At 46.4% G+C, this 24,512-nt stretch overlaps 1 protein-coding gene and 2 pseudogenes across 1 annotated transcript; 1 reads left to right on the plus strand and 2 right to left on the minus strand.

Moving 5' to 3' along the window:
- Nucleotides 1-3,566: 3,566 nt before the first annotated feature.
- Nucleotides 3,567-6,751, minus strand: LOC113893527 (retinol dehydrogenase 16-like). Its single transcript, XM_027543468.1, has 2 exons — nt 6,026-6,751; nt 3,567-3,829 (listed from the first exon to the last, which is right to left on the minus strand). The coding sequence occupies exons 1-2, from the start codon at nt 6,504-6,506 to the stop codon at nt 3,567-3,569; spliced, it is 744 nt and encodes a 247-aa protein (XP_027399269.1). The 5' UTR covers nt 6,507-6,751.
- Nucleotides 6,752-12,031: 5,280 nt separating this feature from the next.
- LOC113893528 lies at nt 12,032-14,101 on the minus strand (annotated as a pseudogene).
- A 5,925-nt stretch (nt 14,102-20,026) lies between these two features.
- Nucleotides 20,027-20,797, plus strand: LOC113893529 (annotated as a pseudogene).
- The last annotated feature ends 3,715 nt before the right edge of the window (nt 20,798-24,512 follow it).

The following is a 24,512-nucleotide window of genomic DNA, read 5'->3' on the forward strand; positions in this document are numbered from 1 at the left end:
GGATGGTCCTAAAGAAAGCAGCCTCTGCCAGCTTCCTGGGTGACCAGCAGGACCCTCTGACAGGGACTCCCCAAAAGTTGAGGAGGAAGAAGGCCAGGATGGAGGATGGTGCCCTGAAAACTGTCAGGAATCTGGGGGAACATGCAAGTCTTATACAAACACTAGCCCTACTAAGAGAAATGGTTGTGGTTTCTTTACTCAAAGTAACAAGACTTTTTTTTTTCTCAGTGACCTTGAAGGCATCAACCATAAATTCTCACAGGGCCAGGCAGCAGACTGGTGCCAGCCCTCAGGGCATTTGCCTCTGTTTTGTGAATTCTGAAAGTTACAGTGTGGGTTTGGGGCCTTTCAGGAGCTCCACACTACAGTCCAAGTGGGGAAGATCATAGGAAGATCAGTAGAGACCCAAGACAGGAAGCCCGGATAACTCTCACTCACCTTGAAGCTGCAGAGCCCACAAGAAGACATCTTTCAGGGCCCACCCTGTCAGGGAGACTCACTGACTAAAATCTCTACATCTTTGATCCTGGGAGGTGCAGCTGGCCCACATTCCATTCTCAAAATAGACAGACAAATCCTGTCTTCATGTCCTAAGGGTCTGATTCTGGTATGGAGATGGTATTAGGGTTGGGGAGCCACTGAACTTGTTCTCCAAAACCACCAGCATGGCCAAAGGGCGGAGGAGGGAGACTGCCTTGTGGCTGCTGCGAGATCTCTGGCACGGGTTCCAGCTCCTGCTCACAACCATCAGACCAGACCTGGCTCCACCCCCAAAGAAGGCAGCCTGGAGGGAGGAGGATGGGAATCTGCTGAGGGTCCAGCCCGAAGACTCAGCTGGTGTGCACTGCACTTCTTTCTCAATGCATTTGTTGTTCAGCCTTGTCTGAGAGCCCTTGTGTCACAGATCAAACAGGTGGCCATGGAACCCATCTCATTGCAGCCCTGCGTCCCCCAACCCCTTGTGGGACCAGCAACGAGGGTCAGGGCTTTACAACCTCACAAGCCCTCTGACATTCTGGACAGGATTCCAGGGGGTGATTCCAAACCTTCTGAACACACACCCCCAAGACATAGAGTGAATCAATGATGCTTTATTTGATTTCATTTGGTTTGCTGAGACTAATACTATTTGTATGTGTCATAAATAATAATTTGAAAATCAAGTGCCTTCAGTTTAACTATGAAGCCCTAGCATGCATTCTAATAGGTGAACTTTTCAAATGAAATTTTAGAGAAAAAATAATCAACAGAAATTCTTATTTCCAAGATGGATCAAAACCCGGTTTCTGTGCCCAAACCTGCCAAGGCCACCAAATTGGCACCCAGGCTATTGGATCAGTCTGGTAGACACCGTCCACTGTCAATAGACACATTCAGTGAAGAGGGGCTTTTATCCCCCTGCCCATCATTTCCATCCTGGGGAAGAGGGAGACAGGACATGGGAAAGATTCATCTGAAGAGGTGGACAGAGCCAAAGCACAGGGGACTGAAAGCCCCAGTGCCTCATGTCCTCCCCACAGTACGGCTTTTCACAGCTGATGTGGGTCATAACACACAAGGGACAGAATGAAGACGTGAGCATCTGACCCCAGTTCCTCAAGCATAATATGTCTCTTTCTTCCTAATTTCTTAGAGTCCTAAGCAATGACCCAAACAAAGCCTGGGGACTGGGTGGGAGTGAGGCGGAATGTGTGTTCTGGTGCCCTGAGAATCCCCCTCTCCACTCTATTTCCCTTCCTCCATGTGTCCTCTCCCCACCCACGACCCAACTCCCGCCTACCACACACCCCACTCTTGGATTACAGGGCCTTAGCAGGCTGGGGGTAATTCCAATATATCATGAGATCCACCAGGAAGCTGGGCAGGTAGCTCATGGGGAGATAGAGGAACTTGGCATCCCAACCAGCTGAGTATCTGCTGCGGGGATGGCAGGCGGTGAGGGCGTGCTCCATGCAGTTGGTCACCAAGGACAGATTTCTAGCCCATGGTGCCTTCAGAAAATCCGATGCCTTTATAACTGTCCAGAAGGAGACACCATCCTAGTTATTCTCATTTTCCAGCCCTCCCACTTCCAGATCAATTTGACTTCCCAAAAATTCTGTTCTCTTCCAAAATCATGGTCCATATCATATCAGTAGATTTCACTGCAATATGTCCTAGCACTTTGCAAAAAATACACTTCCACACTAAGTTAATGCCCTCTAGTACCTTTCCAAGGAATACGAATACTACATACTGGAGGTCTCTACCCACACTAGAAATAGAGGCACCTGAGAAAAGGTGGTACTAACATGACCTTGCCGTGATTCCAGGGATGTATCCCTCTGTGGCATCAGTCTCCTTTCCAAATTAAAAGCGTTTCTGAAGAGAAACTGTTCTCTAGATCTACCAAGCTTCAATCCTTCACTTCTGTCACCAGTTGACCAAACAGAGACCTTGGGTATGAGCTCATATCTCCACTTTGTGGGTAACTCAGGGCGTAGAGGATAGGACTGAGACTGGAGGAGGTACTAATGATGTATTTCTGAATATTTTTCCAAAGCCCACAGCTTACTCACAGTCTGCAAGAAAGTTGTCTCCATAGAGTTCCTGGATCTCTGGGCTGGCATGATCCCATGATGTCTGGAGATTTTCATGATACACCTCTTCTTGGGTCATATCGGTCAGGAAGTAACCCGGCTCAATCACAGCCACCTTCACTCCGAAGTAGGAGAGCTCCCTCCTGTAATGTAGACAGGATGAGGAGCAAGGACTCAAGAGATTGTACAAGAAGAACATGAAAGAACAGTCAGACACCACTACAGGCCTGGGTGAGATGGGCTGGGAGCTCTCAGAAGTTGGAAGGCACAGAAGCCAGGGAGAGAAGCTCATGGTGATGTTACTGCTTCTCTATAGAGTTTGACCATTTTCCCAATTATTTTACGCCCTGTGCCTATCAGCTCTACATCTGACAAACTGTACTGCAGAGCATCGCTTAAACGCTGCCTCCTCCTATTCCTCTCGTTCCAATCAATCACCATGTCTGCATATTATGTCTTTCCATAGTCCACATCCCCTGTCTCCCCTCTCTCACCCCAGTAACCCCTCTGTCCTCTAAGGAGCATCCACTTGCCTGTGGACAGAATTCCCACACATCAGAGCCACCCTCTCTCTGCAACCAGAGGTCTCTACCACTGATTTGACTACGTGGCTCCCTTGACTAATTGCTTCAAGGGGTACACATCCCCCCAGGGCTCCCAGAGCCTAAATACCACAGCAGCTGAGCACATGAAAGGCCTGCACAGGCAAAACTATCCATTATTGTGCCTCCAATAATTTCTGACCGTGGGCCCTCCTGCAAGGCAGTAATAAGTTGAATCAAACTCTATAGGTCTGGGACCACCTGGGGATGCCAAAGACATGAACATGCTTCCCATCAAAAGACATACACAGTAAGTGAGAGGAACCTAGAAGGAAGAGGCATTAGGCCTGTGATATATGAAAATCCCTGTAGAACACCCCCCCTCTTGCCCCCTTCCCTGCCTCAGTGAATATGTGAAGAAGAGAAGGGCCTCCCTCCCAGACCATTAGCTGAGGGAGTCTGAGAAGGCCTCCACGCCGTACTTGGACATGCTGTAGCCTCCACCAAAGACAGCCATCCGGCCCATGACACTGGAAACGTTGACCACATGGCCTCTTGCCTTCCGCACCAGGGGCAGCAGACTCAGGGTTACATCTATCACTCCCAACAGGTTAACCTCCAGAATCTTCACGAAGTCCTGCTTGGTCAGCCATTGATTGGGTGCCATGGGTGTGCAAATGCCGGCATTATTCACCAGACCCCAGAGTCCTGGGAAGGGTGAGGGGGAGAGGGCAACACTGTGCTCGTCCCAGGAGAGAGGACTGAGCCATGCTGCCGTTCACCCTCCAACCCGGAAGGACTTTAGGAGAGAGGCTGCAGGGGAGGGGCTGGAGCAGAGACCAACACACTCCTGGGGGTTTGAGGAGGTCAGAACCTGTGAGTAGTAGTAGGCACACACAGAAGGTGTGCCTTCCTCCCAACCCAGTCTTCACACTCCACCCACTGCCTGGTGACAAGGAACAGGAACCCCAGAGTTGATGAAGACAGGTATTGAGCTTGAGGAAATCTAGTGGGTCTATAGTATGGAACTCAAGAGTGAAGTTTTGGGTTTTCACGGTCCATGGTATCTTTGAAAGTGAAAGTCACTAAGTCGTATACAACTCTTTGTGACCCCAGGGACTATAGAGTCCATGGAATTCTCCAATCCAGAATACTGAGTGGGTAGCCTTTCCCTTCTCCAGGGGATCTTCCCAACCCAGGGATCAAACCCAGGTCTCCCGCATTAGGGGCAGATTCTTTACCAGCTGAGCCACAGGGAAGCTCAAGAAGACTGGAGTGGGTACCCTATCTGTTCTTCAGTGGGTATTCCTGACCCAGGGATTGAACCAGTGTCTCCTGCATTGCAGGCAGATTCTTTACCAACTGAGCTATCAATGGTGTCTTTGCACACCATTAATAAATATTCCCCAGCTTTCAAGATTTTCTGACAGCTTCAGGACTGATTGCCCAACAGTTAGTATGAGGAAAAGAGAGGAAACATAGAGAGGAAAAGAGAGAAAAAAAGGAATCAAGAGATGAAGACAAAAACAAAAAAAGATGACTATAACTGAGTGCAGATTGGTTGGGTGAAACAGACCTGAGATCTCAGTATTGAGGGAACTTAGTGGCAGACCTGGTATTGACCTCTAGGACCTGGGCTTGAAACACCCGCACTTCAATACTGAGCAATGTGTCTCAGGAATCTGGAGAATTCCAAGGGCTATTTTGGGGGAGAGCAGGGATGCCTCTCCTTACCCTTAACACCCAGAGCACAGAGTTCACCCCCTACCCCAGAAAACTCCACCTTCTCCTCCCACTCACACAGGAGGCCACCCTGGCTTCATCTTCTTGGTACAAATTCACCCGGCTTAAAGGAAACCACTTGCAAGAATCGAAGACACAATCCCAAGGTTTTAAAGTAGACCTTTAGTAACCATAGGCCTCATGGCAGCAGCAGCAGGCATTCAAGGTTGCTGGGCTAAGAGAACCAGAAGTTCCACACAGAGAGCTGAGTCACTACCCTGTTCAGCAACATGCTTGACTTGTACGATGAATACAGTATCAAAGACACAATCACCATACATGGTTATAGTGTAGGGACTTGGGTAGAAGGAAGTTTGCAGAGATATCATTTCTGTGGAGTATGGTGAATACAAGATAGGAAATAATTATGTATCATACCATGAAATACTTTTTAGTAAGTGATGCTATTTTAATGTGTAGTATTTTCTCAGTCATAATTTATGATGTTTTTGAAGAAATTTTTATCATGTTCTAAATCTATGTATTTTTATATAGTAGAAGGAAAGGATAAATATGTGTAAATATAAGATCATGTATGTCAAAACACTAATAACCCTTATCTCTGGGTGGTGAGATTTTTAGAGTGTTTGGCATATCTCTAGTTTACATAGGCAGATTTGTAGGAATTAAAAAAAAAAAAAAATCAGTAGAGAAAATCAGAAAGCCGCGAGAGAAAGTAACTCCATAGTAGTTATTTGACTTCCCCTAGACAAGCCCTGAGAACTCAGTATTGTTATTTGAAGATGAGTGACATTTAAAGCCAAGTGAAATGACTATGGGTCTCCAACAAGAATATGATCAAGTGCTGAGAACACAGCCCAGCTCAAGTGCTTCTCTCAGACACCCTTGCAGCCTTTCAACCAGAGCCCCTACCTCCACCCCTCCTCCAGGAAGTCCACCCTGATCACCCTGCTCACTCAGTAGCAAGAAACCCAGACTTTCTGCTGAGACCGGAGGGAATACCAGGCAGGGAGTCTACAAGGACACTGTCTCATCAGGGAACTCTCTCCCCCAAACTGCAACCCTCAAGGTCAGGAGGTAGGGGTGAGAGTTGGAAGAGGCTCGTCTGGTCAGCTGAGTGAGGTGAGGAAGGCAGATGGGACTTCACATCTAGGAAAACACCTTGGACTCTTCCCCAGGGGGCTGACAACCAGTGCCCCTCACACAGAGAGAAGAGTAAACAAACAAGAAATGTGGCGGTACCTCTGTCCCCCACACGCTCCTTCACCCACTCGGTGGCCGCAGCAACACTCTCAGTCTTGGTGACATCCAGGATCACCGTCTGCAGCCTGTCTGATGTCTGGTTCCTCAGCTGCTCCGCCCCTTGCTTCATCAGACACGCAGCCAAGACCCTCAAGCCTTTCAGGTCCAGCTGCCTGGCCAGCTGGTTCCCAAAGCCCGAGTCACAGCCCGTGATGAAGACGAACTTGTCCCGGAGGTGGCTCACCACCTGCCTCTCCCGGTACCAGCGCAGGAAGTAGTACAGGCCCAAGAGGACCGCCAGGTACAGCCACATGGCTTTGTAGGGGATGGTTGTGGTGAATAGGGTCTGGTTAGTGATCAGACAGGAGCAATTAAGAACATGCACCAAGCTGGTTAGCATGGAGGCTCCAGACTCTCTGGCATGGACTTCTCAAGATTTTCCTGTTCACCTTATTCAGTGAGTATTACTGACGACGATCCCAGTGCCTGCTTTTTGGTACTCTTAACCCGCTTCTCATCAATACCATTGCATTTCCAACACAAAACCTTAAGGATGACAATACCTTCCCCAATCTTACTTTCCTGGTCCTCCCACTCCTCCTGTTTCCCTCTGCCCACCTCTCCCTTCTCAATCCTCACACCCACACACGCATTAGAAGTTTTGCATTCCAGATTTCATGGTTCACAATCAAATTGTTTCCTTTTTCTTACTGAAGCCTGTGACCGGGGTCCCCCAGGTTATTGTACATCACAGGAGACTTTTTCTAATGAAGATTCTTATAATGGGATACACTTGGAATCAAGACACACATGACTTCAAAGCCCAGCTCTGCTGCCAACAGGCTGTGTGACCTTGGCAGCTGGTGAGCCTCTGACCATGTTTCCTCTCTGGCTTAGCTCACAGAAGTCTCTCCTGAAAGACCAAGTTCCCTCAGCCTCTCTAAGATTAGAAGGAGAAGGCAAAAGAGAATAAGGCTTCTCCTGATACAGTGGCTCTCTGGACCAGAAAGATGTTCAGAAGAGCAGTGGGGATGTCTGAGGCAAGAGAGGGCACACGAAGGAAATGAGGGAACACAGGCAATGGTGAGACTTCTCCCAGATGCTGGGATGGGTGTTGGAAGGACTCACACAAAGCTGCTCTAACAGGTGCTCCCCTGCCAGTCAGTGCCCTGGGCATCTCCTCACCATCCATGTTTACCACAGCTTTGACAATGAAACAGATGCCCTGGAGCCCATCCCAGCAGCCAGGAAACACAGAGAGGAGGACAGATTCAGCCTCTAGTGGTCACTGCCAACTTCAGGGTGCTGACTGCCTCCTGAAAGGAGTTGTCCCTCAGGTGGCAATCAGCAGCGGTAATGGAAAAGATGGTCCTGAAGAAAGCAGCCTGTGCCTGCTTCCTGGGGGACCAGCAGGACCCTCCACAGGGGTTTCCCAAAGGGTGAGGAAGAAGAAGGCCAGGATGGAGGATGGTGCCTTGGAAACTGTCATGAAGCTGGGGGAACAGGCAAGTCTTATACAAACACTAAATCTGTTAAGGGTGAAGGTTATGGTTTCTTTGCTTGGAAGAAACAGATTTTTTTTCTCTGACCATGAATTCCTTCACCATAAATTCCCATGGGTCCATGCAGCAGCCCCATCCCACTCCTCACATCATCATCTTCCCTTTCCCCACATGAAAGTCACATGATGACTTGTGGGGTCTCAGGAGCTTCAAACTCCTGTTCCAGGTGGGTACAATGACAGGCAGGTCAGGAGAGAGCAGTAAGAGGCAGGAGCTGGGGTGATACTCACCTGGGATCTGCAGGGGCCAGAGCAAGAAATCTTTCAGAGGAGTTACTGTCAGGGAGACTCGCTGACAGAAATCTCTGCATCTTATCTCCTCAGAGGGGTAGTTGGGCCAGATTCCAGGGCAGAACCTCTGATGCACATACCCCTTGGCGTAGCCCCAGCGCATATCAGCGGGGACCACTGTCAAGCTAAGGCCACCCTCCACCCACTGCCTGTTCTACACCCAGGACAGTTCTCTGAACGGGTGGGGGTGTAAGTAACAAATGGAAGAGCTGGAAGGGGTAGGAAGTGAGGGCAAGCTGTGCAAGCTTGTTTCCAGCTCCACTATCTGAAGTGGAGACTGAAATGTAGAGACCGATCAGTGTGTTTAGGTGATCGGAGGGGTTGGGGAGTCACTGACCACAGGCAACTCACAAAAGCCAGGACAGCCCAGGGAAAGAGTGACAGCACCTTCCCTTTGGCACTCCTGTGGATCTTCATAGCATGGGTTCCTGCCCCTGCATACATCCATCAGAGCAGACCTAGCTCCCTCCTCAAGGAAGGCGGCCTGGACAAAGGAGGAATGGTGCTCTGCTGAGGGTCCAGGCTGAGAATGTGAGCTGCTGTGCCCTGCACCCTTTTTCCAGTGCATTTGTTGTTCTGCCTTGTCTGAGTTGGGGGCGGTGAGTCACAGTCCACAGAGTTGGCCATGGAACTTATCTCAGTGCAGTCCTGCGTCCCCCAACCCCTTTTAAGACCAGCAAGGAGGGTCAGGGTTTGTAAGCTCACAAGTCCTCTGACATTCTGTAGAGGACTGCTGGAGATGAGTCCAGAGCTCCTGAAGACAAACCCTCAGGGCATAAAGTGAATTAGTGATGCTTTACTTGATTTCAGTTGGTTTGGTAGGTCTGGTGGTGTGTGTGTGTGTAAATAAAAATATGAAAATGTGGGGTCTTCAGATCAAGCAAGAAGCTCTAGGTTTGCATTGAAGAGGAGAACGTGGATCGACCTTGAGGGGCTGACACACCACAGCCTGAGGGATTCAGAGATCCTCGAGGATCCTCTTGGTCACGTTCATCTCTTCAGCAGTCCCCTCTCTGACACCAAGCCATTAAAACAGGTTTGAGTTTCAGGGGTCCTGCAGCATCTGATCTCGCTCTCTGTTGGTGATATTGTTCTATGACGTAAGGTTCCCTTAAACACACCATAGTCTCAATTTTGAAAAAAAAAAAGAGAGAGAGAGAGATAAAAATTCAGTATTTTAGTTGACTCTTGGAGAAGTCCTTCCCACTCCAATTGCCCTCAGCCCAGATATCTGTATAGCCGTACAAATGCCTTCTCCACTGAATCCATACTCAGACCATCATGAGAAGAGAGGACACACAGAGAGCAAGGGTCTCTGGAAGCACTGGGACATCAGGGGAATTCCTGCCCTGATCACAGTAGGTGCTCAGTAAGCATTAGCAAAGACATAAGACCGGGCTCCAGAAGTAACTCCCACTCACCTCCATTGGAGGGTGGGGGAAAGGGATCTGGGCTGGGGGACCTGGCAGGTGGCAAAGGATGGAGGGTAGTGACTCTATAGGAGGGGATGGAAGGAGGACCACAGGGAGAGTTCTCGTGAGGGAGATGCTACATGTCCCCGGGAAGGGTTTGGGCCCTGCCTCTCCCTTACAGACCTCTCTTTGTTTGTCCATCCTTGCGTTAATCCTAGGACCCCAGATCACACAATAAGCCCCAGAAAGACAGATTAGCCCCTCACTTCTACAGACAAAGGGATGCCTTCACTTCCTTCTTCAAATCCTCCTCAGGTCACCCCACTCACCCCTACACTCCTCAAGGACACCTGACTCTTCCTCTCATAGACACACACCCACTGCTGCCCAAGGCCATGGTCACAATCACTTGTCCTATATAAAGTTTTCACCTTTTATTTTAAGGAAAATATAATCAATGGAAATGCATGGTTTCAGGACAAAACAAAAATTGGTTTCTATGTCCCCCTATTGAAGACACCGTTTTCCAGCCAAGATTGGCTGAGTTGGCACCTAGGCTGGTGTGTCAGGCTGCTGGTCCATCCTCCACACATACCCCTGACTACAACTATGTTTAGGGAAGAAGGGCTTTTATCTCCCATGTGCATTGCAGTGGGAGGGAGAGACTGGCCAGGGCCAAGGCACACCTGGAAGAGGTGGACATGGGCAAAGGGTAGGGGCCCGAGACCCTCCCAGCTGCTCAACCCTTCCCTAAATGTGGATTCCTCTGGGTCGCAGGACGACCATAAGGCTCAGAGCCTTGAGAGGCTGATCAAGGAACACAACACAGACAAGAGCTATTCATCTTAGTTTCTCACTACAAAACATGTTTCTTCCTAAGTAATGTCCCAAAAGAAGCCTGGGAAGGAGGTGGGAGTGGGGTGGGATAGGTGTCCTAGTAACATGAGAACCCCGCTCTCCACCTTATTTCCCTCCCCCCATGCATCCTCTCCCCTCCCAGTACCCAACACCTCGCTACCATGCACCCCAGCCTTGGGTTATAAAAAACAAAAAAGCAAGGAATATCACTCACAGTCTGGTTCTACAAGGATTAAGTCATTCATCACTACATTGCTGGCTTATAATGTACAATGAAAGAAATTCACAACGAAGAGCAGGAGAAGGAACTCTGCTCTGGGAAAAACAGCAAACAGGCCATCAGATAGAAATATTTCAAAGAAATTCTTTATTACCATGGAATCTTGCATCTTTCCATACTTAACAAAGCAGTTAAATCATTAACTGAGATATATGTTCCTTGGGACTAACAATAACCTTCTACTGAGATGAATGCTTGATTGCACATATCCTTCAACCGAAATTACTGGTTTCTGTTTCTGCCTCTTTGGGGCAGGACCTCAGAGTTATCCTATAAACTCTATCCTGGGACATTGTCCTCATGGGACATTGTCCTCAGGAAGACACTAAATCACTTAACTCACAGCTCTTACATTGTGGGGTTTCTTTTGTTGCCTTTTTTAAGTTGATGATTTCATGGGCTTCTCATGCATCTCTAGTATATCATGAAATCAGTCAGGAAGGTGGGCATGTAGCTCATGGGGAGATGAGTGAGCATGCCATTCAGGCCAGGTGAGTAACGGATCTGGAGGTGGCTCGTGGCAAGGCGTGCTCCATGGAGTTTCTCAAGAGTATTAGACTCAGATCATTTTGGCTTCAATATTTCAATTGACTTCATGACTATCCAGAAGGCAATCTCATACAAATATATTCTCATTTCCCAACCCTCCCACTTTATTTTATATTATATAGTATATACATTATATTCCCCTTCTTTTTTCAGATTTTCTGACACATTTTGGACTAAATGCTCAACAATCAGTATGAGGAAAAGAGAGGGAAACAGAAAGAGACAATGAGGAAGGGAGGGTAATTCAGAAAGAAAAGAGACAACAGATAAAAGACAAAAACAAAAAGATGAGTATGGTCTGGTGCAGATCAGTTGGGTAAAACAGACCTGATGTCCATTCTCTACATCTGTGTCTCTTTTCCTGCCCTGGTAATAGGTTCATCTGTACTGTTTTTTAGATTCCACATTTATACATTAATTTTGAGGCTTCCCTGGTAGCTCCGCAGTAAAGAATCCACCCACAGTGCAGGAGATCTGGGTTCAATTCTTGGGTCAGGAAGATCCCCTGGAGAAGGAAATGGCAACACACTCTAGTATTCTTGCCTGGGAAATCCCATGGACAGAGGAATCTGGTAGGCTACAATCCATGGAGTTGCAAAGAGTTGGACAGGACTGAGCAAATAACACTATATGCATTAATACATAGTGTTTGTTTTTCTCTTTCTGACTTACTTCACTCTGTATGACAGACCTAGGTCCATCCACATCTCTACAGATGACCCAATTTCATTCTTTTTATGGCTGAGTAATATTCCATTTTATTGTGTACTATTGGACATATATAGTAACATGTATAAAATAGATAGCTAGAGGGAAACTGCTCGGTGCTCTCTGATGATCTAGATGGATGGGAATGAGGAAGGGGAGAGGTCCAAGAGGGTTTTGAAATACCCACATCAATACTGAGCAATGTTCCTACAGGAATCTGGAGAATTCCAAGGGTAGGCTTTCAAGGGGAAGCAGGGCTGCCTCTATTAACCACTCTCCCCAAATCGGAATTTACACTTAGTGCCAGAAAAATCCACCTTCTCCTCCGACCCATAGGAGGCTGCTCTGTCCCCAGGCCCCTCATTTAACAGGCGCCCAGCTTCATGGAAACCTGTCTGGGAGACACAAAGACAAATACCAAGAACTTAAAGACTTAGCAACTAATAGAACTCAGGGCAGAAGAGCAGGGTCAGGGCAGTTGGGAACAGGGTGTCGGAATTATTAACACACAGAATTAGTCCCTTCACTGCTTAGCACTAAACCTGCCCTCAGAATGTATATTTTCCCACCATATTTGACACCAAACACCCAATCAATATATACGATCATATTATTGTACCACACATGGCTTATGTATGTGTACACTCAGTCGTGTCCAACTCTTTGCAACCCCATGGACTGTAGTCCTCCAGGCTCCTCTTGTCCATGGAATTTTCCAGGTAAGAATACTGGAGTGGATTGCCATTTCCTACTCCAAGGGATCTTCCCAGCCCAGGGATCAAACCTATGTCTCTTGCGTCTCCTGCTTTGCCAGGCAGATTCTTTACCACTAGTACCACCTGGGAATCTCTACCATACAAGGAATGTTAGCCAATATTTTGTAATAAGTGTAATGGAGTGCAACTTTTAAAAATTGTAAAATAAAAAATAAAAAATTTTAACAAGGCAAAAACAAACAAACATAACCAACCAAAACCCTCCCCACCAAAAAAGTAAAAAGTATGGTTATACTAGAAAATTGGGTAAATAAAAGCCTACCAAGACATCATTTATGTTCAACACAATGAGTAAAATCTAGGAAACCATTATGTATCATATCCATTGCATACCACTTTAGTAAGTAATGCTACCCTACAGGATAGAATATTCCATCATTAATAATTATGTTTTTGAAATGTTTCTATTTATAATTTTATTTATATGTTTTTGAAATGTTTCTATTTATAATTCTATTTATAATCTATGTTATAAAATTGATTACCTTCTTTTAATGAAAAGAAGTACAATAACACTATTTGCAAAATATAGTACCATGTATGTCAAAATGTTATCAGTACATATATATGGGTGGTGAGATTTGAGGTGAATTTGGTTTTCATCCTTGTACTTTTCTGTATCCACAATGATCATGTTTTACATTTATACCAAGATAAAAGAAATTAATGTTCTTCCTTTCACCAATAAACCACAGGCAGAACTGTGTGAACAAAAAAAGAGGAAGAGAAAGTGACCCCATAGTTTTTTCTGACCATCTTTACACAAGTCCTGACAGCTGCGCCATCATCTGAAAATGAGTGACATTTAAACTCGTGTAAGACAACTACGGGTGACCAGCAAGAACATGATCAGGGCTGAGAACACAGCCCAGCTCCAGCCCTGCCCCCAGCCCCAGCCCCATGCAGCCTTCCAACCAGAGCTCCCGTCTCCTCCCCTCCTCCAGGAAGTGCACCCCAATCACCCTGCTCACTTAGCATCAAGAAACCCAGACCTGCTGAGAGAAGAGAGGACACCAGATGGGAAGTCTGCAAGGACACATTCTCATCAGGGGAAACTCTCCCCCAAGCTGCAAAACTTCAAGGTCAGAGATGGGAGTAGGGGGTGAAAGAGGCTCCTCTGTCAGCTGGGTGAGGTGAAGAAGGCAGGTGGGACTTCAAGTCCTGGAAAACACCTTGGAATCTTTCTTGACAGGGGATCTCCCCTTCACACTGAGAGAAGAAATAAATACAAAAGAAATCTGGGTGGTACCTCTGTCCCACACACGTGCCTTCACACACTGGCGGCAGCAACAACGCTCTCTGTCTTGGTGACGTCCAGGATCACTGTCTGCAGCCTGTCTGATGTCTGGTTCCTCAGTTGCTTGGTCCCCCACTCCATCAGACACACAGCCAGGACCCTCAAGCCTCGTAGGTAGAGCTGCCTGGCCAGCTGGTTCCTGTTCCCAAGTCACAGCCCGTGATGAAGACGAACTTGTCCTGGAGGCGGCTCACCACCTGCCTCTCCTGGTACCAGCGCAGGAGGTAGTATAAGCCCATGAGGAATGCCATGTATAGCCACATGGCTTCGAAGGGAACAGACACACACAGAGTGAGGTGAAATAGAGTCTGGCTAGTAAACAGACAGGAGGAATTAGGAACATGCATGATGATGCTTGGCCAACCAGGTTCCAGGCTCTCTGGCATGGAGTTACCAAGTTTTTCCAGTTCACTGTCTTCAGTGAGTATGACTGACTCTGACCTCAATGCACGCTCTTTGGTATACTTAGGTCATTTCTAATAGATGTCATTGCATTTTAAACACAAACCCTTAAGGATGACAATACTTTTCCCAACCTCACTTTCCTAGTCCTCCCTGTTCCCTTGGCCCACCTCTCCACTCTCCACCCCCACCCTTACCCTCACAGATTAGAACCCTTACATCCAGATTTCATAATTCACAGCTAAATTCTTTCCTTTTTCATGTTGAAGTCTATGACCTGGATCTCCTAGATCTAGTGGAGATTCTTACAAGGGAATACACCTTATAAGGGAAGACACACATGGTTTAGAACCCAGTTCTACTGCCAGTTAGCTGTGTGACCTTGAGCAGCTGGCTTAGCCCCTGACCAGGCTTCCTCTCTGGCTCAGCTCACAGAATTCCCTCCTGAAAGACTAAGTCCCCCCAGCCTCTCTAGAATTAGAAGGAGAAGGCAAAAGAGAATAAGGCTCTCCTGATACAACGGTTCTCTGGACCCAAAAGGTGTTCAGAAGAGCAGTGGGGCGTCTGAGGCAAAGAGAGGGGACACAAAGGGAATGAGGGGACACAGGCAGTGGTGAGACTTCTCCCAGATGCTGGGATGGGTCACACAAAGCTGCTCTAACAGGTGTTCCCCTTTCACTGTGTGAAGATGCCCTACCCGCAGCTCTGGGTGCCTGGCTCTGTTGCCCTCTCCCTGCTCTGTGCTCAAACCCTGCCCTGCCAGGCAACACACACAGAATCCAGACCACGCAGACACTAAGAAAAGACTGATTTGAACCGTGACATCATTAACTGGAATGCTAATTTCCCCCCAAGCACGGAGGGCTGCAAAGCCCAATAATTGGGAAGGAATTAGTTCAGTTGGTATGAGGGTGACAGTGGAGAGGAGGAGCGAGCTGCCCACTCCGGAGACTGAAGAAAGGACCTGAGACTGGACCCCAGAGCAGCTGTGCATGGAGGGGCTTTCTCCATGAGGGGGAGGATACCATCCTGGAATGGGGGTGGAATTCTGAGTGGAACAGAGCTGGTGAGTGGGGCGCCTCCGTCCTGGCACCCCTGCAGCCTCTGATGGATGGGGCTGTAGTCCCTGTTCAAGTCACCAACGGGACCTGTTCCACCCCTCAAGGAAAAAGCCAGCACCCTCAGGAGGCCGGTGAGGCATGCTGAGGCTCCCAGGGTCTCCAAGAAGAAAGACTTCCTTGTCGATGTGGTTCTCCCTCCACAGTGCCTGGCTCCCAAGTTGTAACCCTACAAGAAGCATGCATGGGTGGTTTGTGTTTCAGGAAGTACTAGCAGAAACCAGAGTCCTCATCAGTCCACCAATCCGTGACTTCTGGAGAGGATTCCTGGAGTTGGGCCAAACCTCTTGAACCTCTTTCCCCTTGGGGCTACAACAGTCTTTGTCTGAGGGGAAGAGAAATGATAGGCATCAAAAAGTTCCAGCTGAAGCCCGAAGCAATGGCTTACTGTTACTAACCTACGGGGACTGTGCTGCTTGTGCTGGGTGCTAGAGAACTGCTGCCTCAGAGCCCTGGAGAGCAAGGGCTGAGGCTCATCATCTTCTATTTCCAGAACCTGGCAGTGCCTGGCATCTGACAGAAATGAATGAACCTTTCCACGACATCCTCTTCCTCTCTCCTTTTCCCCCTGCATTTCTGACCTTGTCTGACAAGATGAAATCCCCCAAAGCCTCCATCTCCCTCATGTTTATTATAAAGGAGGGAATGCAGAAGGCCTCAGCAAATCCTCTCCACTCCAGCTCTCCAGGAGTCTAAGAATCCATATGTTGTCTTCAAAAGCATGAAACTTTAGGAAGTTCAGGTCTCAGGAAGCACCGGAGAATTTGAGGGGACTTTCTGTCCAGCACACATTAGGTGATCAAAATGAGTTACTAGGGGGCTTCCCTGGTGGCTTAGATGGTTAAGAATCTGCCCACAAGGTGGGAGACCCAGGTTGGATCCCTGGATTGGGAAGATCCTCTGGAGAAGGGAATGGCTACCCACTCCAGTATTCTTGCCTGGAGAATTCCATGGACAGAGGAGCATGGCAGGTTACAATCCATGGCGTCGCAAAGAGTCAGACATGACTGAGCAACTAACACACAAGTTAGTAGAAACTGAATAAATATACTATCAGCAAGGGATTGTCAGAAAATCTACAGAGACCCCAGGAAGGTGCTTTGGGTCAGGAGGTGAGGGAATCTGAGGGAGGAGAAGAAGCAAGGGGCAGGGTGGACAAGTGAAGGAAGGGAATGCTGAGGCATTCCAGGAGGTTGCTGGGCGGGGCTGGTTTCTCTGGAGGAATGGTACCCGGGGCCCTGCTGGTCTCTGTCTCTCCAAGCTTCCTCTTCCTTAGACTAACGTGCATACCCCCACACACATTTTCTTGGGAAACCATGAGAGGAAATGGCTGTCCTTCATCTTGTGGAAGGATAAGGGCTGGGAGCAAAGGCAACTCACTTCCCCTTTCTCACGTCCTTCCACAGATCAAACCACTCTTCTCTTAGCCTCCATAAAGTGGGCTTCTCCCGACTCAAGAAACATCCCAAAACTCCCAAGGCTGAGTCCCCTCCTTGGAAGTGTCGGCCCTACCCCACTGTTTTTTATCCTAGCCTTCATCCATGAGAAGCTCTTCTAGGGTGGTCATTTTTAACCTTCTGGACATCATGGACCCCTTTGAGCATCTAAGGAAGGCTCAAAGCCCCATAAAAATGACTTCACACAACAGACAGGGTTTTGTATGTACTTTTCAGTGAGTTCACAGACCATCTAAAGCCATTAGGTGCCAGCATCCAGCTCAAAAATCCTTATAGTAAGAGTTTACTGAACTACTAGCAGTGTGACTCGGGCAAGTCGTTTAATCTCTCTTTGGCTCTGTGTATCTACATAGAACCCACTTTTTAAATTGTGAGGATTAAATGAAGTAGTCACAACTGGCAAATGTAAAGGTAGTAGCTGTGAGCTATAACTGTTACTACAACTCATTGAGGGTTCTTGACCTTCTATGTAAGAAACACACTGTCATAGGATAACTAAATAGAAGAGGAAGGTGGTGTTGAGCCAATTTGCTGCTGCTGCTGCTAAGTCGCTTCAGTCGTGTCTGACTCTGTGCGACCCCATAGACGGTAGCCCACCAGGCTCTTCTGTCCCTGGGATTCTCCAGGCAAGAATACTGGAGTGGGTTGCCATTTCCTTCTCCAAAGCATGCATGCATGCTAAGTCGCTTCAGTCGTGTCCAACTCTGTGCGACCCTATGGACAGCAGCCCACTAGGCTCCTCTGTTATTGGGATTCTCTAGGCAAGAATACTGGAGTGAGTTGCCATTTCCTTCTCCAGTTGAGCCAATTTAGAGTGGGAAAAAATGGATAGTGTTGGTGGAAAGGTAGAGAGGATCTCGGTCAATTCCATTAAAAAGGGATTTTTCCAAGAAGTGGAAAAGGGGGCATGCTTATGCCAGATGCTTTACATATACAGTGTTATGTATCTCATACAATAATCCTGCAAGGAGCACCATCATCTTCATTGTATACATAAAAATGTAGGCTCAGGAAGATAAAGTGACTTGCCCAAAGTCACAAAGTTACTTACTGGTGGGACAAGGTGTCAAAGCTAGGTCTGGTCCCCAAGCTAGGATTCTCTCTACCGTCTCCAGAATGAGTGAGAGAGCAAGAAGAACTGAACAGAGCCAGGATCCGGTCGCCGGACTGTATTCATCACTGGGGAGCCTGAGGAGCCCCTGATCTGACAAGGGGAAGCAACTGCAGGCAGGCAGAGCAATTCCAAGCTTAGACTTGGCTTCTGCACTCAGTGACCTTCAGGAAGCTCAGGTTGGGGAAGGAAGTGCAGTTGTTGCCAAACTCCTCTGCCTTAACCTGTCCACAATCCACCTGCCCTTGCACATGAAGTAGGGTCCTTGGCCACACAGGCCGGGCAAGCAGGGCAATTCCTGGGACAGCTCACACTTGCCCCTTTCTCCAATGTCCAGACACAAGCCCCTGGCCCCCTCCCGACCCTGGGAAGCTGCTTGCCTTTATCTGTGCCTCCCAATAACTCCTTCCTGGTACCTTCCTTCCTTTCTGATTGTTGATTACAATGTCTTGTCTATATATTTTTGAAAAAAAAAAGGGGGGGAGGAGAGGGGAGGTTGGGAGGAGAGAGAGGAAAGAGTAAATTTCCAGGAATTGTTTGGCTGCTGCTGCTCTTATTGCTTGGAGCAAAGCTGTTTGCCGCCCCCTCCTCCTGCCCAGCTTGGCAAGAAGCCTGGGCTCCTGCCCCTCCCTTTCCCCCTCCCTTCCAGTCTCCCTTTCCAGCTGCCTACCTCCTCCCTCCTAAGAAAAACACCCACAAGAAAACTGCCGAGCTATCACTTATTCCTTCCTGAGGGAGCAGCTTTCCCTCTGGGCCTCTGCCAGAAGGAACCACCAGCATTTCCTCTTGCTGAAATTAACACAGTTGGGTGATGGGGTGGGGGAGGGGACTGGGGAGCAGGTGGAGGTGAGGAACCAAGGAGTGATGTCTCCATGTGGGACGGAAGAGGTCCTTGACAGAAGATTCAGAGACCTGGGAGCAAGCCACTATAAGACAATCTTGAGAGGAAAGGAAATGATCACAGATCAGAATGTGTGGTCCACGTGGAGGGAACAGAAGCCAGAACTAAAGGTCTTTCTGGAGGGTCTGCAGTCCACTGGAGCCTCCATCTGTGTGGGTCAAAGGCACCGAAGAAGGAAGTGAAAATTCTCAGAAGGTTCCTTACTGAAAAGAGGTAGCCCATAGGATAGAAACTGAGATCCTAAACAGAGAGAGTAGAACTGTCTGGAAAATAAAAGTAAACCTCATTTTAGGGACTTCCCTGGCAGTTCAGTGGTTACAACTGGGCACTTTCACTGCCAGAGCCTGGGTTTTGGTCCCTGGTCAGGGAACAAAGATCCCACAAGCCTCACGACATGGCAAACACACACACACACACACACACACACACACATCACACTTTATCTGTTTTTAAAATCATTTTCTTCCTCTCTGCCTTTTAAAAAATTATTTATTTACTTATTGCTTCCCAGGTGGTGCCAGTGGTAAAGAATCCAGTTGCTAACGCAGGAGACACAGAGACTCAGGTTCCATCCCTGAATCGGGAAGATCTCCTGGAGTAGGAAATAGCAATCCGTTCCAGTTCTCTTGCTTGGAAAATTCCATGGACAGAGGAGCCTGGAGGGCTATACAGTCTATGGGGTCACAAAGAGTCGGACATGATGGAGAGAACGTACTTATTTATTTATTTATTTTTGGCTGTGCTGGGTCTTCGTTCCTTCCCTGGCTTTTCTCTAGTTGCAGAGAGCGAGACCTACTCTCCAGTTGCGGTGCACAGACTTCTCACTGCGGTGGCTGGTCTTGTTGCAGAGCCTGGGGTCTAGGGCACCCGGGATCCAGTAGTTGCGGTTCCTGGGCTCTAGAGCACAGGCTCAATAGTTGTGGTGCATGGGCTTAGTTGCTCCACCGCATGTGGGATCTTGAGAGACCAGTGATCCAACCCATGTTTCCTGCATTAGCGGCAGGCGAATTCTTTACCACTGAGCACCAGGGAAGCCCCCTGAACGCCACATTTTACATCGTCACAGCTCATCATGACAGATTTCTGGACCTGGGAGTGATCTGATATGTGAGTGGAGGTGTAACACAGTAAGAAATATATATTTTGGGGGCGGCGGAGGCAGCGGCAGTGGAGATATAGGATGTGGCCTCAGGAAGTGAATGGTTTTACTCAGAGGGCCTTGCGCGGCCTTTTTCCGCTGGCAAAGCGCTGCTCCCTTCTCCCAGGCCACTGCATTCACTTTCGAGGCCTTCTGCTATATGCTGGCTGGCGCTGCTGCTCACCTCCACATTCATCTTCTTCGCCATTTGTTTATAGCATTGGATGAGTTGAAGACTGATTACAAGAATCCTATAGACCAGTGTAATACCCTGAATCCTTTTGTCCTTCCAGACTACCTTAGCCATGCTTACATTCTTTTTTTTTTTTTTTTCATGCTTTCTTCTGTGTCTTGTTTCTTTATGTAGCAGAGTGGTTTACACTGGGTGTCAATATGCCCCTCTTGGCATATCATATTTGGAAGTATATGAGTAGACCAGTGATGAGTGGACCAGGACTCTATGATCCTACAACCATCGTGAATGCAGATATTCTAGCATATTGTCAGAAAAAAGGATGGTGCAAATTAGCTTTTTATCTTCTAGCCTTTTTTTTTTTACTACCTATATGGCATGATCTATGTTTTGGTGAGCTCTTAGAACAACACTCAGAAGAATTGGTCCAGTTAAGTGCATGCAAAAAGCCACCAACGAATGGATTCTATCCAGCAAGATCCTATTTCCAAGAGTGGCCTATGGAATCTGATCAGTTACTTTAAAAAATGATTTCTTAGTTTTTAAATGTTTCCACATTTTTTTGCTTTTGGAAAGACTGTTTTCATATGTTATACTTGGATAAAGAATTTAAATGGAATTACATATAAATTAATATAAAATGATGCCTCTGGGATTTCTTTGGAAGGAATGATGCTAAAGCTGAAACTCCAGTACTTTGGCTACCTCATGCGAAGAGTTGACTCATTGGAAAAGACTCTGATGCTGGGAGGGATTGGGGGCAGGAGGAGAAGGGGACGACAGAGCATGAGATGGCTGGATGGCATCACTGACTCAATGGATGTGAGTCTCAGTGAACTCCGGGAGTTGGTGATGGACAGGGAGGCCTGGCGTGCTGCAATTCATGGGGTCGCAAAGAGTCGGACACGATTGAGCGACTGATCTGATCTGATGCCTCTGATGTTGACAGGTTGGAACTTGCACTCCTTAAGGAACAGCCATAATCCCTTGAATAATTGCATTAATTATTGACTGTCCTTAGTCCATTGGAAGCTTTTGTTTATAGGCGCTTATAGGACTCATTTTGGTTTTATTGAAATACCATTTAATTGTAAATTAGCTGTAGATATCAGCTCATGTAGATATCAGTTCTGATGAACTGAAAATATGTATCTGACCTGTGGGAAACTTCATGGGTTTCCTTATCTATCATGTAGTGATTATATATGGATGCATTAAAAAAATAATGAGTGGGATTTTTTTCCTCTTGGACTTGAAATACTGTCCCTGTATGTTGCATGAATGAGAGATTTTCTCATATTTCCACCAATGTAATATACTTGCTTTAATTCTTAAGCATAAGTGAACATGATACAAAAATATATGCTGACTTACTTGTGAAGAATGTATTTAAAGCTATTTTAAATGTGTTTTAATTTGTGAGACTTTACTTATTAAGAAATTAGTTACTATACTTAATGTTATAATCTGGTGATAAAGGTATTCTTAAGAATTTACAAGTACTTTAGATTTTCAAAACTGAATGAGAGAGAACATTGTATAACCATCCAGCTGTTCCTTTAGTGCAATACAATAAAACTCTGAAATTAAAAAAAAAGAAATATGTATTTTTGTCTCTGCCTCCAGTTCCTCACACAGAGCTCCTAAAACCTTTGTAATTTTCTGAGTGATGAGAGCATCTTACACAGATTTCCCAGATTCCTTGGAAATTCCTGGGTGATAGGAATGTCTTTGTTCTAATGAGGTGACTCCTGGCCAGCTCCTGAATGGCTTCAGGATGGGGGTGCCCACCAGAAAGACCAAGCCTTGATTAGAAGCTTAGAACTTTCAGCCCCACTCCCATTATCCTCTGGAGAGAAGAATGGTGTTGGGAGGCTAAATTAATAATCAATCATGTCTATGTGACGATGCCTCCATAAAAATTCCTAAACTATGGGGTTCAGAGAGCTTCCAGTTTGGTGAACAACACATCCATGTGCCAAGGAGGGTGGTGTATTTAAACTCCTTGGAGACAGACCTCACCCTATGTACCTCTTTTTCTGGCTCTTCATTTATAGCCTTTACAATAAAACAGTGAACATAAGTAAATGTTTTCCTGAGTTTTGTGAGTCATTCTACCAACTTATGAAAACTGGCAGGAGGGGATTGTGGGAACCCCCAACTTTGTAGTCACGTTGGATAGAAGTGTGGGTACCTAGAGGAACCCATTGCTTGCAACTGAAGTAAAGACAATCTTGTGAGCCCTTAAACCTGTAGTGAAGTGAAGTGAAGTCGCTCAGTCGTGTCCGACTGTTTGCGACCTCATGACTGTAGCCTACCAGATTCCTCCGTCCATGGGATTCTCCAGGCAAGAATACTGTGGAGTCTGACATTAACTCCAGGTGGTTGGTGTCAGAATTGAATTACAGAATACGTAGTTGATGTCTGGAGAGTTGGAAAACTGGTTGGTTTTGGGGGGAAACTCTACACATTTGGTGTCAGAAGTGTCATGAGTAGAGAAAGCTTTAAGAAAACTGAAATATGTAAAATATCCTTTTCCATGGAGATGGCTGGTGGTGACGGTGGCATTAAGTACATGTGAATGTACAGATGGCCAATAAACACATGAAAAAATGGTCAACATCACTCATTATTAGAGAAATGCAAATCAAAACTACAATGAGGTATCACCTCACACTGGTCAGAAAACCATCATCAAAAAACCTACAAACAATAAATGTTGGAGAGGATGTGGAGAAAAGGGAACCCTCTTGCACTGTTGGTGGGAATGCAAACTGATGTGGCCACTATGAAGGATGGTATGGAGGTTATATTTAAAAACTAGGAATAAAACTACTATATGACCCAACAGTGGTAAAGAATCTGCCTGCCAATGCAAGAGACGCAGGAGATGTGAGTTCAATCCCTGGGTCAGGAAGATCCCCTAGAGGAGGAAATGGCAACCCACTCCAAAATTCTTGCCTGGAAAATTCCATGGACAGAGGAGCCTGGTGGGCTGCAGTCCATGGGGTCACAAAGAGTCAGACACTAAAATCCCACTATTGGGCGTATACTGAGAAAGCCATAATTCCTACTACTCGACATATACTGAGAAAACCATAATTCAAAAAGATACATGCACCCCAGAGTTCATTGCAGCATTATTTACAGTAGCCAGGACAGGGAAGCAACCGAGATGTCCATCAGCAATGAATGGATAAAGAAGTATTACTTAGCCATAAAAAGGAATGAATTTGAGTCAGTTCTAGTGAGGTGAATGAACCTATAGCCTGTTATACAGAGTGAAATAAGTCAGAAAGAGAAAAATAAATATTGTATATTAATGTATATGTATGAAATCTAAAAAAAATGGTACTGATGAACCTATTTTCAGGGCAGGAATAGAGATGCAGACACAGAGAATGGACTTCTGGGCACAGCCAGGGGTAGCGGGGAGGAGAGGGTGAGACGGATTGAGAGAGTAGCCTTGAAACATATCCATCACCGGATGTAAAATAGTAGCCAAGCAGAAGTTGCTGTATGACACAGGGAGCTCAACCTGCTGCTCTGTGCCAACCTAGAGGGGTGGGATGAGGTAGGGGGTGGGAGGCAGGTTCAAGAGGGAGGAGACATATGTATATTTATGGTGGTGATGGTTGCATTGTCACATTGTGGTCACATTATCGTATAGCAGAAACCAACACAACACTGTAAAGCAATTATCTTCCAATTAAAAGTTAAAAAAGAATTTTAAAAAGTGCATGTGAATGTACTTAATTCTACTGAACTATATACTTTAAAATAGCCACAATCGTAAATTTGATGTTATGCTTATTTTACCACAACTAAAAAGGTCAATTAGCAGACTTAAAAAAAAAACACTCCTTGAATGGATAAACAAAATGCACTATATCCACACAATGGAATATTACTTAGCCATAAACGGAAATGAAGTATAGATACAAGCTACAACACAGATGAATCTCAAAAATGTTACGCCAAGTGATGTAAATCGATAAAGTTAGAACACTCCTTCACACCATACACACACATATGCACATACAAAACTCAAGATGGCTTAAAGACAAATATAAGACATGACATCATAAAATTCTTAGAAGAGAACATAGGCAAAACAGTTTCTGACATAAATTATAGCAATGTTTTCTTAGGTCAGTCTCCAATAAATATAGAAATAAAAATAGAATAGAAATAAAAATAAACAAATGGAACCTAATCAAACTTACAAGTTTTGCACAGAAAAAGAAGCCATAAAAAAATGAAAAGACAACCTACTGAATGGGAGAAATTATTTTTGCCAATGATGCAACTAACAGGGCTTAATTTCCAAAATATGCAAACAGCTCGTATAACT

Source organism: Bos indicus x Bos taurus, chromosome 5 (genome assembly GCF_003369695.1).
Source record: "Bos indicus x Bos taurus breed Angus x Brahman F1 hybrid chromosome 5, Bos_hybrid_MaternalHap_v2.0, whole genome shotgun sequence".
NCBI lineage: Eukaryota > Metazoa > Chordata > Mammalia > Artiodactyla > Bovidae > Bos > Bos indicus x Bos taurus.

Bases quoted from the DNA above. Each gene is read 5' to 3' on its own strand.
- LOC113893527 (XM_027543468.1), bottom strand. From the start codon at position 6,506: ATGCTAACCAGCTTGGTGCATGTTCTTAATTGCTCCTGTCTGATCACT. The intron at 3,830-6,025 runs GTGTTTTCCTAG...CACCCTTCCCAG, and splicing joins CCCCTGGGGAAGAGTCCAAG to GACTCTGGGGTCTGGTGAAT.